Source organism: Poecilia latipinna, unplaced genomic scaffold (genome assembly GCF_001443285.1).
Source record: "Poecilia latipinna isolate Pla-1442-1.1 unplaced genomic scaffold, P_latipinna-1.0 Scaffold3790, whole genome shotgun sequence".
In the NCBI taxonomy this organism is placed as follows: domain Eukaryota; kingdom Metazoa; phylum Chordata; class Actinopteri; order Cyprinodontiformes; family Poeciliidae; genus Poecilia; species Poecilia latipinna.
In genome coordinates this window covers 8,767-26,666 of record NW_015116406.1, presented here as the reverse complement: position 1 = coordinate 26,666, position 17,900 = coordinate 8,767, and the positions used below count along the sequence as shown (strand labels likewise).

At 41.7% G+C, this 17,900-nt stretch overlaps 1 protein-coding gene across 1 annotated transcript; it reads left to right on the top strand.

Moving 5' to 3' along the window:
* Positions 1 to 14,321, top strand: LOC106941651 (protein NLRC3-like). Its single transcript, XM_015024722.1, has 6 exons — positions 1 to 506; positions 2,756 to 2,793; positions 3,002 to 3,283; positions 7,889 to 9,632; positions 13,475 to 13,654; positions 14,120 to 14,321. The coding sequence occupies exons 2-6, from the start codon at positions 2,763 to 2,765 to the stop codon at positions 14,319 to 14,321; spliced, it is 2,439 nt and encodes an 812-aa protein (XP_014880208.1). The 5' UTR covers positions 1 to 506; positions 2,756 to 2,762.
* Positions 14,322 to 17,900: the final 3,579 nt, after the last annotated feature.

Genomic DNA, 17,900 nt, shown 5'->3' with positions numbered 1-17,900 from the left:
ATCTTTCACAACAATTTCAACAGCAAAAAGAGGAATCTTCCAGTAAAGAGGGGTGACTTTATCAGTTCATGGGAAAAGCTACGTAGGCAAAGCAGCATAAAGCAGAACCACTGGCTGATGTTCGGGGTTCTGTCTCGGTACAGTCTTTGTGTTCACATGGAGAAGAGATGGTGACGACCTTCAGGGTTTGGAGAGAAGAACTGCAGCCCTGATGAACCACCAGCCAACAGCTTCACATTCTGGATTTACTCTCCAGGCTGCTGCTTCACACTGAGGGTTTCTTTTTGTTGGAGCCAAGAACTTTCTCAGGTTTTGTCAAGAACAAGTTGAAGAATTTTTTTTATTTGGTTTTTGGGGCTACATTTGTCCACTGGGGGAAATTGGATTTTTGCCAAGTAATTTACTCAAAGACTGAATGGATGAACCCAGGAAAGGGATTTCTATGTGGTGTGGGCCTCTCCCTCCGTCTGCTTGCATTTAAAAAGTTCACTCAACCACAGTTTTAGGTAAGATAATTAAATGTGATTCAAGGATTTAAAGATTTTCACAACTTCTGTATTTTTTTCTGTTTTGCTGGATTTCCTACTGTATTTTACCTGCTAAGCTCTGCAAAATAGAGCAGTAGAAATCTGACTGGAAGTTGTGGAATGTGGAGTTTAACCACATCTCCAGGTCCCAACCGGGTTTTCTGCATCACCTGCTGCTCCGGTTGAGCCCATCATCCCAGTCCACACCAGAGTGAAGAATCAGAACCAAACCCAGTGGTTCTGCAGGCAAACAGGAAGACAAAGCAGCGGTTCTGGTGAATCAGGTCCATATTGAACTGGATCCAACATGGAGACCAGCTTCACTCTTTCTGGGAGAAAATATGAGCAAAACCATAAGGAGGAAAATTTAATGCTCCGTCACCAGTTACCAGAACCAGTAGCTGCTGCTGATTCTGGAGGATTAACCAGTTAGATCAAGTCATGAAGACGAGGATTAGAGGAGAACAAATTCTGTCTCAGGTTCTATTTGACATTAAATCCGTTTCCTGAACATTTTAATTGTTTTCCTGCTCAGTTTGAGGAGCAGAGAGTCGGGCTGGGAGACGAAATGAAGATCCATGAATTCAGTCAGAAGATGGAAGACCATGGATCTGTCCGTCTGTGAGGAGAGACCGGTCCAGACCAGAACCTCCAGAGTTCAGTAACAAACCTGGACCCTCAGACAGAAAGTAAGAAACCAGTTTCTATCTGGTTCATGTGAAACTATAGAAATAAAATATAAATGATATTAACTGGTTGATCTTCAGTGTTTGATCAAAAGTAACTTAAATTTCTTCCATATTAATTTAAAGTTAAACATGAAGGATGTTGGTCAGTAAATCAGTTTGAATGAAAAATGATGAAAATGAAAACAAAAACCAGCAACAATGTGAGGAGCAACGACTCAGATTGTCTCTGAACTGGATGTTGCAGCAACTAGTTGACTCTTTACTCTGTAGTAACTTTTCCATCCTAGTCTCTCGTCTCAATCACGTCACTAAACTGATTTTTCCAAGATGAACTAGGTGAGTTTGTCAGACAGTTAAAATTCTATAAAAATATAAATTATTTACCAAAGTGGAACTATAAACTAAAGTTTACCACAATAGGGTTCGGATGGTGAAGCGGTTACAGTGGCGCCCCCTAGAGACTGTATAGACCACTGCAGTCCTGAGTTGGACTGTCCTCACGTCCTTTGTCTGTCCTCCTCTCTGTCCACTTCCTGTTGGATGATTGTCAAATAAAAGCAACTAGTGCAAAAAAAAAAAAAAAAACTTAAATAAACACTGTGGGCGTTTTGGTCCAAAGTGACAGAAGATCCAGATGAACAGCTTTAGTTATGATATCAGGGACCAGGGGCCTCATGCATAAAAGACTGCGCAGTTTTGACACTGACTTGGAGTACTGCAGTGACCGTATGAAGCTATGTCACTTCAGAGATCCAGGATCATAAAGATGCTAAACAGGAGGAGCTTTCTGCAGCTGATGCTGCCACCTAGTGATAGGAGCAACATATTACAGTCAGATAACAAGAAGCAGGATTTAGATATTTTCATTTCAGCCTGAAGGAAATCAGATCCTAGAATGATTGACAGTCTGCACTGATACTTAAAGAAACATTGTCCCTCTAGGAGCCATATATACATTTTAGAGACTTCATACAGTATGATGTTTTTCATTTGTTACTCTATTTGTAATTATAACTTGTTTAAGCTGATTGCGTGGTGCCTTTTGATTGACTTTTTGACTAATTGGTTAATAAAGGATCGAAGCACTTGCTCATTGTAGAAGTCTGGCATCTTGAGAGTTACACAATCTTTTGACCGTCACTTTATTTGTTTTGAAACAAATCGTTTTTATTTCCTTTTTATTAAGTCCCATAAAGACTTACAGTAAACATAAACGGTGGATTCAAGGCTTCTTTCTTTTAAGAAATGTGTCACGTACAAAGAGTTTTAAGGGGCTAGACTAGTGAGAGCTTACTGCACTTAGAATCCCTAATGAAGTAAAGCGTGATAAATTGTCTCAGATTTAAATGTTTTTATGTAGTCAGTTTATATAACACATATTACAGCTTTCATAGTATGTTTGTCTGGTTGGGTGTAAGTCTGTTTTTAAATTAGATTTTTCCATGTTTAATCTGGTATGTTTATGTTCCTTTCCAACTTCTTAAGAGCAAATTAAAGTGTTTATGAAATAAAAACATTAAGAATCTTCATGTTTTCCAGATAAAAGATGGCAGAGCAGGAAGTCCAGCAGGATTTCGGTAAGTGATCATAAGCAGAAATGAAGTATTACAAAACAGAATCAGTGGTCGTCACTCAGATATGAGGCAGAAACAACAACAGGTTTAGACCTGAAGAGCTGATCAACAGACTGAATCTCTGGATGGAGCAACATGAATAGTTGATCTTCATCAAGTTTTTCTCTCAGACATCAGTTTGAATGAATCTTGTTTCTGTTTCTGCCTACAGAGAAAAAACTTTCAGATGTTCGAGTTAAGTTTGTGGAGAGAGTTTCTGAGGAAATCCTGAAACAGCTCCTTGATGACCTTCTATCAGATCGTGTCTTTAATTACATGGAGATAGAGGAAATACTGCAGAAGAACCCAATCAGAGCAGACAAGGCCCGCAACACCATAGATGCTGTGATGAAGAAAGGACAGAGAGCCTGCAGACTGATGATCCAACGTCTTCATCACATCGATCCGACTCTGTCCAACCAGCTGGGTTTGTCCTCTGACTCCTTTGGTCCAGGTGAGACACACAGTTCATTAAAGCTGCTTTTACAGCCTCTTCTTTCTTTGAGTCAACTGGAAATGATAAATAAATTTGTCCCTTTCAAATATTTTCTGATTTCAAAACTTGTAGCAGAGAAAAAGTTAAATATATTAATCTGCTTGATGTTTGATGACACAATATGGATTCTTCTTCCAGCAATTGAATATGCAATTATTGTGACATGTTAAGTTTAAAATTTGATGGGTAAACTTGGATTATGATGGGATCGTTTTCACCTGGAATGACGCTCCACAATATAATGTTGTGCAGCTTGTGTACCCAACAGAGATAAAATGAATGTTTCTGTAGATTTACTATTAAATGAGCAGCAGCTGTAGTTAACTCTCCTCTGATGTTTTCAGTGACAGTCAGCAATGGAGAACCTCAAGGTTCTCGTTGTGATGGACTAAAATAAACCCAAATATTTCAGTTTGCCTTTGTGAAATTAATTGTTGGCCCAAACATAATAATAAAGACTCAGATCAGCTGATTATTCTTCTATACAATTAAATACAAATAAATTCTGGCACTTTATTATTATTTTTTTTAATTGTGCAACTTTATGAATTTAGGCAATGCAGGCAAAATATGTAAACAAATAACTACACATGAACTTTATTTCTTTTAAATCCAAATGAAAAATAGCTAATATTATGTAGTTTGGTCTTTCATGTTTGCTCCGACAGAACTCTGAGCACAGCTGCATCATTTCTCTCTTCTTTATTGCTTCCTGTTTTTCAGAGCGACAAATTAAAATCTGGAATATATTTAGATAGCCATGATGTAAATCTTCCCATAAGTGATGAACATATGCAACCATAGAAAGTTGGTCAGTGGTGTCAGCTTTGTTACAGGACAGACGATTAATACGTTCAAAGCCAAAAGGCTAGATAGAAAATCAGAGGAGGGTAAGAAAATATGCAATAGGACATTTGTAAATCTTTGATCTTAATGCTTTTTTCCACACATGATAGTCCACTAAACTCATTTTATTGGGACCAAAATTGCAACATTTGTTACATTTTCAGCTGCTGCATTTCTCATTCACATTGCACTGAGTCAAACAATCCAAACTAGTTGAAAAACATGCTTCCCTAATCGTCAGTGGGGGACGCTGCACCAAGAATTACTTAAAGAAATGACAAAAAAACCTCAGACAAAAACATGAGTGTAATTTCCTGTTCCACAAAATGTAAATAGAACTATTCAGATTTTAAGTCAGATTTTGTTTTCACATCTGAATAAATATTTCTCAGACAAAGTTTATTATTGCAACTAATCTCAGATCCTTTCATGGTTCCATGTGTTGTGGTTTGGCTGTAACAAGATTTCATCTCAGCTCCTGCTGCCTTCCAATCACCTTCAACCATTAACATGTAACTGGACAGGTGTACCTAATAAGGTGGCCAGTTTGGTTCTTTGTTTCCAGCTTGCAAACAATACTAAAAAAATGCAACTTCAAGTTAAACAATTAGATCAGTGTTTCTCAACCCTGGTCCTCACCGCCCCCCTGCTCTGCATGTTTTAGATGTGCCTCTATTCCAGAACAGCTGATTCAAATGATTGCATGACCATCAAGTACTGCAGAAGCCTGTTAATCACCCAGAGATACAATGCAAGTGTGTGGCAGAAGGGAAACACCTAAAACATGCAGGACAGGGGGGCCTGAGGACCAGGGTTGACAAACACTGACTTGGATAGATCTCTGAAGCTCAAAGGTCAGAGGTCACTCTGGGGGAAACATGTCTGATTAATTGAATTTTCTATTATCCGTCACCTCTGTGAGCTCAAGAAACTGAGTCTCAAATTTTGTCCCTTTGTCTTTGGACTGATGTTGGAATAACTTTCTTCTTTAGATGCGAATAAATGTTTTTTTCTGTTGATTTTTTTCTGTTTTGTTGAATTTTTACTTCATTCATTTGTAAATGCAAACTACTGAGCCCTCGAGAGGATAAGGGGAATTTTTTTCTTTTGCGTTCCCTCTCAATAATCTACTGATCAGTTCATGCGGCATAATTGATACTGTAAGACTTTCTTTTGGTGGCCGCCATACTTTCTGCTTTAATACAAGGTTATGTGAGGTTTTTCCATGAATGTTAATATCTCGTTGTGAAATATCTGACGTTTTATATCTTTTTCTTTAGGATAGAAAGGCACAACAAACCTATGACATAAACAGAAACTTTCTGTAAGTAGGAAAGAAATAAAAATACATCCAAACTATTTGGACTATTACTGAGTTATTATCGGGGTAATCAGTCATCTGATTGTGTCTGTGTTGTGTTTGTCTGAATGGTTTAAAGGGCTGCTGTCAGTGCCGTTCAGTGTCAGAGCCTTAACAGACATAATCATGCAGTAAATAAATCTACTTTCAATCAGGTTTTTTTTTGCCCCAAAGAGTTAATAATAATAAACACGTTTTATTATTATAATACACGACAGGTGGTAGAGGGCCGCACTGGGTTAACTAGGGGAATCTCATCTGTCCGTGTCTCAATCAACTCCAAACCTTTTCTTTGTTCTGTCATAATTATCGATTTATTCCATTGTGACTATCTTGCTCCAAATTTTGCGAGGACTGACTACCCCGATCACCCGCTTCCTCCCAGTAACCTTCCCATTCATACTTGATGACGTCACGCCCACATCAACACACCCACCACTCAAGTGTCAAAGCCTTGTGCTCCTGTCATATAAATAATTACTTATTTCATTCATATGGCTCTTAGAGAGCCTCAGAGAAATTTTGTTTATTATTATTAACTCTTTGGTGCAAAAACTGATTGAAAATCGATTTATTTAAGGCATGTTTATGTCTGTTAAGCCTCAGATGGAACGGCACTCACAGCAGCCCTTTAAACCATTCAGACGATCACAACAGAGACACAATCAAAACTATCAGAATCAGAAGAATTTATTGTCATTGTCAGAAAGACAACAAAATTGCAGTTTTGTTGTCTTTGTTGTTGCGTCTCGTGATGCAACAACACGAGGGGGGGAATGGGATGAGGGGATAGTTGGCTGAGGCCTCGCAGCCCAACAGGCACCGCCCTTGCAGGAGGAAATAGAAAAAATAAGAAAAAACATCCGGTAAGGTAAGGAGAGGAAAAACAGCCTGTCTCACACTCTGCTCTTTGCAGGGCAGAGCTTGAGATGAAGAAAAAACCTCGGCACTTAAGCACATATAAACACATATACTGTAGACAAAGCAAGCCGGGTACAAGGAGGAGGTATGATGTGCAAATGGGTCTCACGTGAGTAATGTGTGTGTCAGACCATTAACCCTAACTGAAGCACAGACAATCATTTGTCCGTGATTGTCTGTGAATATAGCGTCGGGTTCACACACAGCGTAAACAGTTCAGGGCCACAGATGTCCAGAGAGGAGGGGGACAGCAGAAAAGAGCCTTCTTTAGACATAACAACCAGGGGAGGATAGCTGGCCAGCTAAGGCCAGCCCAGGGAGCCAGATTCTGATAGCAACAATTTGGTTAGGTTAGGCTGACATTCATTTAATGCCTTCCTTGAAAGTCTTGCAGGTGCTTCTCAGTGGCAAATCCAAACAGCCGAATTTAGGGTCTATCGCCTGATCCAAGCGAACAACGTTCTCCAAGGTCACACCATATTCACTCTGAGTCCGAGATCTGCTGCTCGGCCACGGTCCTGTTCCAGGATCGCACCCAGTCTGCGGCTCAGCTCCCGTATCATCTCAGTCTGAGTGTTGATCGCTCTGCAGATCCCATCAACTGCACCCGGCAGCCTCAAAGTTGCCAAAACTGCCGCCAGTATCTTCCAAAATTTCCGATAAGCCAGGTTTCAACCAACTCCAACAAGCAGAAAGTCTGTTATCATAAATCCAATCATGTACAGATCTTCAATGTCCTCAACTGACAGCATCGTCAGACACAGTCTTCCACTTCCATGTAGAATCCAAATCCAGCGAAGAATGTCCCGTCGGGACACAAGGGTTCCCCTTTGCCGGGTTTCCAAGTGGAAAAAATGGTATCAATTGCATTGAAAGACCAGCTGACCAGATCCATAATTTGCAACTTTGTAAGCTATTCAGAAAGAGACTCTGAAAACACAGGACACAGACGCTGAGCAGGGAAGATATGGAGGACAGGGAGACAGAGAAAGTGCGTCCTCCTGCGAAGAACAGAGCAGATGACTTATTACCTGTGATAATAACTCAGAAATAGTCCAAATAGTTTGGATGTATTTTTATTTCTTTCCTACTTACAGAAAGTTTCTGTTTATATTATAGGTTTGTTGTGCCTTTCTGTACTAAAGAAAAAGATATAAAACGCCAGATATTTCACAAAGAGATATTAACATTCATGGAACAACCTTAAATAACATTGTATTAAAGCAGAAAGTACAGCTGCCACCGTAAGAAAGGCTTACAGTAATCAGTTATGCTGCATGAACTGATCAGTAGATTATTGTGGGGGAACGCAAAAGAAAAAAATTTCCCAATGTCCCCTGGAGGGCTCCGTATAAACGTCTTCTGACAACATTAAAAATTATTTTATTCCTGATATTTAGCTGAAGTATTTCCTCTTGTGTGTTCTTTGTTTTCAGATTTTGATATTCGGTGTCAACAGGAGCTTAAAGAGTATCTGAAAATGAAATTCCAAGGTCTCTATGAAGGCATCGCTGAATATGGAAGTGAAACTGTTCTGAACCAGATCTACACAGAGCTCCACATCACAGAGGGGTTAACTAGAGAGGTCAACCAGGAACATGAGGTCAGACAGATTGAAACAGCATGCAGGAAACAAGAAACAGCAATCAGAAGAGAAGACATCTTTAAAGTCCCACCTGGAAGAAATCAACCAATCAGAACAATGATGACCATGGGAGTGGCTGGCATTGGGAAAACACTGTTAACACAGAAGTTCACTCTGGACTGGGCTGAAGGCAAAACCCACCAAGACATTGAATTCATATTTCCATTCACTTTCAAAGAGCTGAATGTACTGAAAGAAGAAAAGTTCAGCTTATTAGGACTTATTCATAAATTATTTTCTAAAACCAAAGGAATCAGCAGCTTTGAAAGTTTCCAGGTTCTGTTCATCTTTGATGGTCTGGATGAGAGTCGACTTCCTCTGGACTTTGATGATAATCTGATCCTGACTGATGCTACAGAGTCCAGCTCAGTGGATGTTCTGCTGACAAACCTCATCAGGGGGAAACTGCTTCCCTCTGCTCTCCTCTGGATAACCACACGACCTGCAGCAGCCAATCAGATCCCTGCTGAGTGTGTTGGCATGGTAACAGAGGTCAGAGGGTTCACTGACCCCCAGAAGGAGGAGTACTTCAGGAAGAGATTCAGAGATGATGGAGAGAAGGCCAGCAGGATCATCTCCCACGTCAAGGTATCAAAAACCCTCCACATCATGTGTCACATCCCAGTTTTCTGCTGGATCACTGCTAAAGTTCTGGAGGATGTGATGAAGACCAGAGAGGGAGGAGAGCTGCCCAAGACCCTGACTGAGATGTACATAGAGTTCCTGCTGGTTCAACTCACAGTTAAGGAGGACAAGTATAGTGGAAAAGCTGAAGATCCAGAGAACAGGAAGCTGATTGAGTCTCTAGGAAGTCTGGCTTTTGATCAGCTGCTGAAGGGAAACCTGATCTTCTATGACAAAGACCTCAAACGTTGCGGCATCAACATCAAAGATGCTGCGTTGTTCTCAGGAGTTTTCACTCAGATGTTTAAAAGGGAAAGAGGAAGGCGGAACATCTCCGTCTACTCCTTTGTTCATCTGAGCATCCAGGAGTTTCTGGCTGCCGTCTACATGCTCCACTGCTTCACCAGCTGGAGGAAAACAAAAATGATCAAGAGTTTGCTGGGAAAATATTATTTTTTCATTTCTTTGGGTGAGTTCATGAAGAAAGTCATGGAGAAATCCCTCAGCAGTAAAAATGGCCACCTGGACCTGTTTGTCCGCTTCCTTCATGGTCTCACTGTGGAGTCCAACCAGAGACTCTTAGAGGATCTGCTGGGTCAGACAGAGAACCGTCCAGAAACCATCCAGAGAATCATCACCAACCTGAAGGAGATGAACACTGATAGAATCTCTGCTGGCAGAAGCATCAACATCTTCTACTGTCTGATGGAGATGAACGACGTCTCATTTTATCAGGAGATCCAACGGCTGCTGGATTCAGGGAAGGAGCTCTCAGTGACTGACTGTTCAGCTCTGGCCTTCATGCTGCAGATGTCAGAGGTTCTGGATGAGTTGGACCTGGAGAAGTACAACACATCAGAATCAGGACGACTGAGACTGGTTCCAGCTGTGAGGAACTGCAGAAAGGCTCGGTGAGTCCAGATGTTTTCATTGTGTGAATGCTGATTCAGCACTATTGTCCTCCTGTTTCTTCTTCTTTCTTAAAGTTGATTCTGGATGTTTTTGGTCTTTAACTACTTCCTTCATCCTTTGGACTATTTCTTTTTTTTTACTTTATATTTTGCTGTTTGTGCAGTTTTAGAAATATAAACCATTCAAACTCTCACAAACAAAAATTGCTAATTGTTTTTGTTCAACTGAATGCTCTGCAATTTTTGTTAGTGAGAGTTTGAATGGTTTATATTTCTAAAACTGCACAAATAGCAAAATATAAAGTAACAAAAGAAATAGTCCAGACAATTAAATGATAATTGTAAAACCCAAAGTGAGTACCTTCACAATAAAAAGAGGTAATTACATTGATCAGATGTTTGGCACCAAGTTCAGGTAGACATTTAATTACTTCCAATATATTTTTATCAGCAGCAAGTCTTAATGCAAATCAGTCTCTATATAGGATACATTTATTGGCCAACTGATTTATGGACCAGTTGATTTCTGGGAGCCGATTTTCTTAATTTTTTTGAATCATGATTGGCTGATATTTACATATGAAGCCCATCTTATCCCCTCATCTTATCTTTGTCAGCAAAGGTTTATAAATCAGCCTCTGTCCTCTTTTGCTCTGAGAGGTTTGACTGACCAGATCAGGTCTGAACGTTTACAGTTAACAATATTCACCCCACTGTTGCAACTCAGTGACTTTCTTGCCATATTTAGCAACATTTCAGACAAAAAAAAATCATGTTGGCCAAAATCAAAATCGACAAGTCAGGCTTTTCAAATATCAGTAACCAGGAATCGGTCAGAAAACTGCAATCGGTGCAGCCTTACACACATTTTCATGATTTTCTTTGATTAAATAAATTGTATTAAATAAATTAGATAAATAAATTTCTCTTAAGCATTAGTACAATAGCTAAAAGGTTAATTTATACGAGGTGAGTCTTTCTCCCCTGAGAATGTGGATTAGTACCAGTAATGGACTGATTCTGAGCCTTCAAATGATTTTAACAGAAGTTTCACGTAACTTGGAAGTTGATGTAAAAATAATGTTTGTTTTAGCCACAAAATGATTCTGCTCAGGAGCAAACAACATATCTCCAACTACAGCATAGAGCAGCTCATCGATGTAGCAGCTTTGTAGCCTGACGTAAAAACATTTTGCTAGACAATGTCAAACATTGAGACGTTTTAATTATTGTTATCAAACGTTATCAAACACAACGTTTTGAAGCCAAAAACACCTCAGAAATATAAAGAGCCAACCATGAGAATCAACTCATTTAAAGTTTAAACTCAGTTTCCTTGAACTGGACTGTTCCAGGTTGCTATCAAGCTAATTTTCTATTAGCAGTGTAAAAGACTGCGTGCTAGCTTGCGCTAATTCCGGATGTCTCGTCAATTGAATCTTCCTCGGTCAGAAGGAATAAGCATGCAGCTCAGAATTTTTCTATTGATGGATTTTAATGCCACCGAACCACAGAAGCACAGGAAAGAAGCGATGACTTACTGGTATAGATGAAAGTCGAACTACAAGAAAAAAAAAACGAAAAGATGCACTATGGGTAACGAACAGATGCACTATGGGTATTGTAGTGCTAAAACGAACAGGTGGACTTTTAACAAGCAGCTCCACTAATCTTTCTGATAAACATTACATTACCAAGGCACATTAATAAATGTGACAACCTTGAACCTAATACAACAAAAGAAAAACAATGTCAGCCCAAATAAATAGTTTATATAAAGAATCAAAAAGACGTAAAAAAGGAATAAGAGGAACTGCTTAAAGAACATAGTTCAACTAGAAAGTGTGCATTTCCTATGAAAATGCAAGTGTGAATATTTAATGCTCAATGCTGAAGGCTTTGATGAAAATGTCATAAGCATTTAAAGCACATTGCTGAAGACTTGCAGAAATGTAAGTCCATGCAGTGTGAAAACCCAGGTAAAAGCAAAAATTAGCTAAAAAGCTAAAACTAGCTAAAATAATAATGATAGCAAATAGGCTACCACTAGCATTATAGTAATATATTCCATGCAATGTAAAAAAAAAAATAAAGAAAGAAAAAAGAAACATGTAAAACCTAAAATTTGAAAAGAACAGAAACGTTCCTCTATTCCTTCTGTTTAAAAACGGTGGGTGAATGAAATCCAAACCTTTTATGGTTTCTCAGATATCAAGATTTGTTTGGAGGCATCGTTTAGCACGGTGAATACAAAAAACATGATACATGCAGCACAATAAAAGCAATGTCAAAAGTTCAAATTATTCCCAGGTGTTAAACAGCATAAAAGCTGTTAAACTGCCCAACTTCAAAATGGCCGCTGCCTTGTGTCCTCCATGACAGCCCTGAAACTGGATGATTGATTTTCATTAATAGGCAGGACCTGAAACATCCACTCTGAAACGCAGACATTTTATATTGTAATTCTGAATTCTGCCACAGGATGGAGCCGTTTCCCCCATGGCGAAAAAAATTCATAAAAAGCTGAATATTGCAAAAAGTATGAAGGTTATGAACACAAGAGATATAGCCAGCATTGGGAGACCAAGTATAAAAGTTGAAAATAGCACGAAATATGCAGGAGAAGAAGCGCAACGAAATGTATGGAACAACCAGAAAAGTCGACGTCAATGGTACCTATAGCATTCACACTAAAAAGATCAAGACCTAGTGTGGAAACTGGCCACACTGCAGCAGGAGGCAAACTGGAGGCGCAGATGCTGCCCCCCCAAACACCACATCAATGGAGGTGGCCTTAGTGACTGTTCATAGTTAAATGAAAGAACCAGATTAATGTACTTTGTACTCAGGACTGAATGTCCTGAGTACAAAGACAAGATTAGGTCGACTGATTCTGGGTCAGTTAGCGTTAGCAGCTCATTGTTAGCAGCTCATCGTCAGGTCTGGTGCCTTTAATAGTTCCTCCCATAATGTTCTTGTTCTCTGATGGCTCAATAAAAACACCACAGTGGAGCTGAGGGTTCAGCCTGGGCCACAGACCCTTTCCTGTTGTATCTGATGATCCACGTTAATCTGAATCCAAAGCCAATCTGCAGCTTTTAGCTGAAGCAGGTTGACGACTGTCCACTTTCTACTTTGTTACAGCATCAAATCCAGCAGATGAACGGAGACACAACTGGGAGCATCATGTGTCTGGTCTGCTCCCAGTTTCCTCTGTGGCAGCATTTAATAATCTGCTGCTGGGAGCCATGTTTCTATAGAATATACTACTATTATTAATGATGAGGAGGATTCTAGATGCTGCAGCAGCAGATATGGGCTAAACAAACCCAGAGATGCCAGAGGTCCACAGCAGGCTGGACTTCCTGCTCTGCTCACTTCATTTATAACTCACTTCCTGCTTGGTGGAAGATCTCAAGGAGCCAAACGGTCTAGTCCAAGTCAGTGTGACTTGTCAGAGCTGTGAGCAGTTCCTCCTCCTCTCCATCGTCTCCAGTAGTTTCCTTCATTCAGCTCAGTCAGCCTCTTCATCAGCTGCTGCAGCTCCTTTGAGGCTCTGATGCTGCAGAGAAACTGAACTTTCCTTCACAGATGATAGAAGATCTTCAACATCTGACTGAGCTGAAGGTCTGAGGACATGAAGCCTGTACCAAAACCAGAACCAGAACCTGGACTTTAGTCAGGAGCTGCACAGACTCTCTGTCGGCTCAAATTCAGTAAACTGAAGATCAGATGTTGATCAGATGATGACATCATGATGACATCACTGTTATCATATTTTAGTCTGTTTATGATCCAGATTGATTTCATTAGAACTGAATTTATTTCTTCTCTCATCACAGACTTGGTGGCTGTGAGATCCAAAAGGCTGAATGTGACGTTGTGGCTTCAGCTCTGAAGTCCAACTCACATCTGACTGAACTGGAAATAAGTCAGATCATCATAGTGGAAGGTGGAGAATCTGATATGAAGAATCTGTCTGAGATCCTGCAGAGTTCAGTCAGTAAAGTGAAGAATCTGAGGTTTGTTTTCTCTATTTATACAATAAAATCATTAATTCATACTTTAATCCAGAGGTTCCCAAACTGTGGGGCGCGCCCCTAAGGGAGGGGGGCTTGGGGCGTGCCATTGCAGGTGGGGCGCGGGAAGCCATCTGGATGAAAAAAAAAAAAAAACATGAACGCTGTATGCGCTGGGTTTTTACCTTACAATGGTAATTTGATACAGTAGGGGCTTCCACACTTTCCACACTTCACATATCTGTGTCCTCTGTCACTTTTATCAGCAGTTAAACTGTTCCTGTTGAACTGGTTCTGCTGGTTTGGACTCTTTAAACCAGTTTGACTGGATCAGATGTTAGAATCAGTTCATCATGTTTCTTTTATATTCAGGGAAATTAATTTTCTACATTTTTCTTATTAATTTGTTCATATTTCAGTTTTAACTGCATCCTGTTGACTTCACCTCATCTTTCATTCTTTATTCAGATTGCAGGACTGCAGGTTGTCAGAGACCAGCTGGACGTCTCTGTTCTCAGCTCTGAACTCCAACCCGACCCATCTGACAGGATTGGACCTGATCAGCACCAACCTGGGAGATTCTGGACTGAAGGAGCTCTGTGGTTTTCTACAGACTGAAGGCTGCAGACTGGAGAAATTGGGGTATTTTAATTATAGATATTTTCTGTGAATAATTACCGTATTTTCCAGACTGTAGAGTACACCATACTATAAGCTTCACCTACAAATTTGAGAAAAACTGGAAACGTACATATCTAAGCCTCACCGGGCTATAAGCGGCTGGTATCTCCACCGCTCTATTTTTTTTCCATATGGACCCAGTCGAGGGCTGCGTCCAAATAAATGTTGGATATACGCAGTGCTCCGTCTTCAAAGCCAAACCATGGTTTTGTTCAGGCTGAGCTTACGTGCAGCTTTTTTATTTCTCTCCTGGAGTGCCAGATCAATAGCCCTCAACTTAAAAGCAGCATCATATGAGTTTGAAAACATTTCTCCATTGTGTCTGCTGCTGTGCTTATTCTAAATCAGGGTTTCTCAACCCTAGTCCTCACCGCCCCCTGTCCTGCATGTTTTAGGTATTTCCCTTCGGCCACACACCTGAATTGTCTCTCTGGGTGATTAACAGGCTTCTGCAGTACTTGATGGTCATGCAATCATTTGAATCAGCTATTCTGGAATACAGCCACATCTAAAACATGCAGAGCAAGGGGGCAGTGAGAACCAGGGTTAAGAAACACTGATCTAGATGAAAATTAGCACGTTCATCTTTGATTTCCAATTTTGACTTCCAATGATTCACTTCCTGCTAAAGAGCCCCCTGGTGGTTGAAGAAAAATTCACAGAAAAGCTGCACCGGGCTATGAGCCGCATGGTTCAAAGCGAAGGAAAAGTAACGGCTGATAGTCTGGAAAATACGGTATATATAATTGATGATAAATCAAAGTTCATATCTTCTGTTCTAATAAATATTTTCTGAGNTGTAAAAGACTGCGTGCTAGCTTGCGCTAATTCCGGATGTCTCGTCAATTGAATCTTCCTCGGTCAGAAGGAATAAGCATGCAGCTCAGAATTTTTCTAGTGATGGATTTTAATGCCACCGAACCACAGAAGCACAGGAAAGAAGCGATGACTTACTGGTATAGATGAAAGTCGAACTACAAGAAAAAAAAAACGAAAAGATGCACTATGGGTAACGAACAGATGCACTATGGGTATTGTAGTGCTAAAACGAACAGGTGGACTTTTAACAGCCGCCCCTGTATTTGCAAACAAATACACTCATACAAAGTCCACTAGGTAGAAGAAGGGTCCAAATCTTCAGGCACTTCCGGAAGCTCCACCAGTTTGGTTACCGGGCGAATGTAGATGCTGTCCTTGACCTTCACCTCAGCAGCTCGAACAACGCCATCCGTCCCAGGGAAAACCTTGGTGATGGTCCCGACGGGCCACAGTCCTCGGGGAAGGTTGGAATCAACAATCATCACAATTTGTCCCACAGCAGTATTATCAGTAGATTTCCTCCATTTCTGTCGTAACTGAAGTCCTGGAAGGTAGTCCTGGATGAAGCGTTTCCAAAAATGGTCACTGACGACCTGACTGTGTTGCCATCTTCTCTTGGACAGGGCATCATGAGGACCATACACTGCTTGTGGTAGTCCTGCATCCCGCCGCCCCATTAACAGAAGGTTTGGTGTAATGGGGTCCAGGTCAGCCACGTCAGAGGAGGCATAACCGAGAGGTTTAGAGTTAAGGATGCCTTCAACCTCTATGAGAGCTGTTAGAAGTACTTCCTCTGCCACAACTTGGTCTTTCAGGACAACTTGTAAAGCTGATTTGACTGACCTGATTTCCCTCTCCCAGGCTCCCCCAAAGTGAGGAGCATGCGGCGGGTTGAAGTTAAAATTGATGGTCTGTTTGGCCAACTGTTGCTGCAACACTGGGGCCATGTTTTCAAAGGCACTCTGCAGTTCTTTATGGCCTCCCCTGAAATTGGTGCCTCTGTCAGACCACAACTCGTATGGCTTTCCCCGGCGAGCAATAAACCTGCGTAATGACATCAGGAAAGAGTCAGTGTCGAGGCTAGGGAGGAGATCCAAGTGAACACATCGAGTGGTCAGACATTTGTAGATGATCCCCCAGCGTTTCTCTCTTCGACGTCCAATCTTAACTAGGTACGGTCCAAAACAGTCTACGCCTGTAGACCAGAATGGGGGTTTGTAGAGTCTCAAACGAGCTGAGGGAAGGTCAGCCATCTTTGGTGTGGAAGGTGAGGCGCACCATCTCCTACAGTCTACGCACTGGTACTGGTGTTTCTTAATGGCCTGTTGACCTCTGAGGATCCAATAGGTGTGTCATATCTCTGCATAGAGTCTCTCTGCACCTGGGTGAAGCAGTTGAGCGTCGTGCTTTATGATGAGACGAGTCAGAGGATGATCAGGAGCTAACACAACTGGATGGATGCTGTCAGGGTATACATCTATAGCTTGGCGCAGGCGGCCTCCAACTCTGATCAGTCCACTGAGGCTGTCATACTCAGGGGAAAGAGCACTAAGGCGACTGCTGGGGCGCACAGTGTCACCTGCTTGGAGGGCTTGGACCTCTTCTGGGAAGCTGTCCTTCTGTGCAGAGCGAAGCAACTGAGTCTCTGCTTCTTGACGCTCGGCAGCAGTGAATGAGGTGGCAGCCGCCCCATGCAGGGATTGGTGGGTGGCCAGAACCAGGTCCTCTAACGATGTACTCTGTGTAGGATCTGGCAGACTTTGAGATATAGATGTGAAGCTACAGAAAGCGGTCTTTCTGAGTTCTTCATTACCACAATCTGGGAACTCTGTCGGGGGTTTCGGCCAGGTGTCAGGAGCCTGTGTGGGGAAGGGGGGGCCCTGTGCCCAACGGCTGGAGATGGTGAGCTCTAACAGCGATTTCCCTCTTGTGATGTCATCAGCTGGATTTTCATCAGAGTTCACATACCCCCACTGCTCTGAGGAGGTCAACTCCTGTATTTCACAAATCCGAGTCCCAACAAAAACTTTGTACCTGCAGGAACTGGACTGGATCCACTGCAGCACTGTAGTAGAATCCGTCCACAGATAGACAGAGTGCAGGGGTAATGAGAGTTCAGTTTGGAGCACTTTGGCTAGTTGGGCTCCTGTCAACGCAGCACACAGCTCCAGTCGGGGAATCGACACCTGTTTGCGGGGTGCAACCCTTGAGCGTGCCATGATGAAAGAAGTGGAGATGTGCATCTGTTGCTCTGTGACTCTCAGATAGGCAACAGCTCCATAGGATTTCTCAGAGGCGTCACAGAAGATGTGAACCTCGTTTGAGGTGCCACTGATGCTGTGAGGACTGTAGCAGCGAGGGATGATGATGTGTTGGAGATTAGACAGGTCTTCTTCCCATTCGAGCCACCACTGAAGCAGACTTCCTTCTATGGGCTCGTCCCATCCTCTCTCTTTATTCCACAAGGCCTGCACAATGAGCTTTGCTCTTGTGGTGTATGGACAGATATAACCCAATGGGTCATACTGACTGACTAGTACCTTATAAATATTGTGCAGCGTGACAGTCGTGTAAGACACTGGGCGATGCTTGTATCCCAGGACATCGGTTGGGCAGTGCCAGCTGAGACCCAATGTTGACTCCTGTGGATCAAGACTTTTGAAGTTCAACCACAGTTCATTGCTTTCTTACCTGGCCGTGCTGGGCAGATGGGCAACCACCTCAGGTAGGTTGCTGGCCCACTGTCTTA

What these genes read in the sequence shown, in the direction of transcription:
- LOC106941651 (XM_015024722.1), top strand. Translation starts at nt 2,763, where the DNA reads ATGGCAGAGCAGGAAGTCCAGCAGGATTTCG. An exon ending in GGAAGTCCAGCAGGATTTCG is followed by an intron (nt 2,794 to 3,001) that starts GTAAGTGATCAT and finishes TTCTGCCTACAG; the next exon opens with AGAAAAAACTTTCAGATGTT. An exon ending in AGTAAAGTGAAGAATCTGAG is followed by an intron (nt 13,655 to 14,119) that starts GTTTGTTTTCTC and finishes TTCTTTATTCAG; the next exon opens with ATTGCAGGACTGCAGGTTGT.